The following is a 1,532-nucleotide window of genomic DNA, read 5'->3' as shown; positions in this document are numbered from 1 at the left end:
GTGGCGCCCCCGCCCCGCCGAGTCCCCGCGCCGCCCGGTGGCCCGGTGTGCGTCGCGGGCGGCGGCCTCTCGCGCAGCGGCCGCCCGGGCCTCCGCCTGCTCAGCGCTGCCGCCGACGTGATGCAGGCTGACCTCCTCTCCGCAGCACAGGCACGGCATTGTCGCATTAGGTACGTCGAGATGTCTGCTGATTTTTTTGCTGTTCTCGGAAAACTCGAAAAAAAAAATGTGATTGCGTCGTTATGTGTGCCCGTCGCTTGGCATGCCCGACGCTCGTGTCTCGTCAGCCACCCCCGGAGGACAATAGCCCCTGAGGCTCCTCCTGTCAAGTGCTCCAGTTTTCTGGCAGGGCACCGACGCCGGGCTGTGTCGGGCTCCCTGATAACGCTCACGACGAGGACCGGCATGTTGGCGGGGGCCCTGCCGCCTGCCGCGGGCTGCCTGCCGGCCTCCATTCATCTGTCGCGTGCAGGTAGGCCCCTACCAGGAAACGGAACGCGCAAAGTGCATGAGTTTGTTGTTGCTTTCTTGTTGCTATTTTATTTTGATTCATTTGTAATTTTGACGAGCTTGTTCGTTCACCTCCCTACAGATGTCGCTCGCGATGCCGCTCCCAGCAGCAGAAGCTCGCCGGCCAGTGGCCCGTGCGCAGCGCTCGGAGACAGTCAGCGACGACAGCTCTACGGCCACAGCGAGCACCAAAACAGTCAACAAACAAAGAACCATTCGCGTAAGAAATCAGCGTCATGGCCGGGAGCGTCTTCGTCGTCTGTGTTCCAACGAAAGCCCAGGAAAGTAAATTGGTGGATGCAGATGCAAACAACACAAGCAGCAAGTAAGTAATTTATTTTTGACAGTGTGTGCGATTTGTGCCGTTTGTGCGATCTGTCTGACGGCCGTTGTTGTTGTTCGTTTACTTCAGACTGAAATCCACGACCAGCGCCTCAAATCTGGAGAACGCTTTCCAGTCTACTAATAGTTTGGGCGCTCGTCTCGGCAGCACCCGCTCAGATGACAGCATCTTTGTCGCTGGCAATAAGGAAAGTCAGGAAAAGGTATCAATTTCGAAATCCGAGCAGGCGCCCGGCACGGCTCGCAAAGAGATGTTCATCGGCCCCTGGCGGGTGGACGCCTCGGACCTGCCGCCGCTCACGCCCCTCGGGGGGCGTCGTCGCCGTGCTCGGAGTCCCGGCCGCAGCCCCGGCCGCAGCCCCCGCAGCCCGCTCGTGGACATGTCCTCCCTGTCGCGCTCCGACCCGGAGGGCATCGGCGCCAAGGGCGGCGAGACACCCGTCAGCAACTTCAAGAAGCGCCGCCACAGATACCTTGAAGATGTGCGTTCCTCTCTTACACAAAATGTCGTTTTATTGTCCTCTCCCCGATGATTGCTAGGTTTCTGACAGTGTCGTTCATGTTCTCTAGGAACTGCAAAAAATACTGAGGGATTTGAAAATCAAAAATGCCGTCTGGTGTGAGGGGCGGGAAGGCAAATTTTATCAGGTGATGACATTTTCCAATATTTCTTGCTTTTT

The 1,532-nt window shown here is 57.9% G+C and overlaps 1 protein-coding gene across 1 annotated transcript in view; it reads left to right on the top strand.

Moving 5' to 3' along the window:
* Positions 1–109: 109 nt before the first annotated feature.
* The window catches only part of LOC113214404 (uncharacterized), a 16,927-nt gene continuing 15,504 nt past the window's right edge, over positions 110–1,532 (top strand). Inside the window, exons 1-4 of the mRNA XM_026433751.2 lie at positions 110–472; positions 593–835; positions 923–1,334; positions 1,423–1,500. Coding sequence (XP_026289536.2) covers positions 747–835; positions 923–1,334; positions 1,423–1,500 — 579 coding nt within the window. The 5' untranslated portion in view covers positions 110–472; positions 593–746. The remainder of the gene's footprint in view (positions 473–592; positions 836–922; positions 1,335–1,422; positions 1,501–1,532) is intronic.

The sequence above is a fragment of the Frankliniella occidentalis genome, unplaced genomic scaffold, assembly GCF_000697945.3.
Source record: "Frankliniella occidentalis isolate FOCC.00 unplaced genomic scaffold, Focc_3.1 Scaffold5, whole genome shotgun sequence".
NCBI lineage: Eukaryota > Metazoa > Arthropoda > Insecta > Thysanoptera > Thripidae > Frankliniella > Frankliniella occidentalis.
The sequence above is the reverse complement of the archived record's forward strand: the minus strand, read 5'-3'. Positions and strand labels throughout refer to the sequence as shown.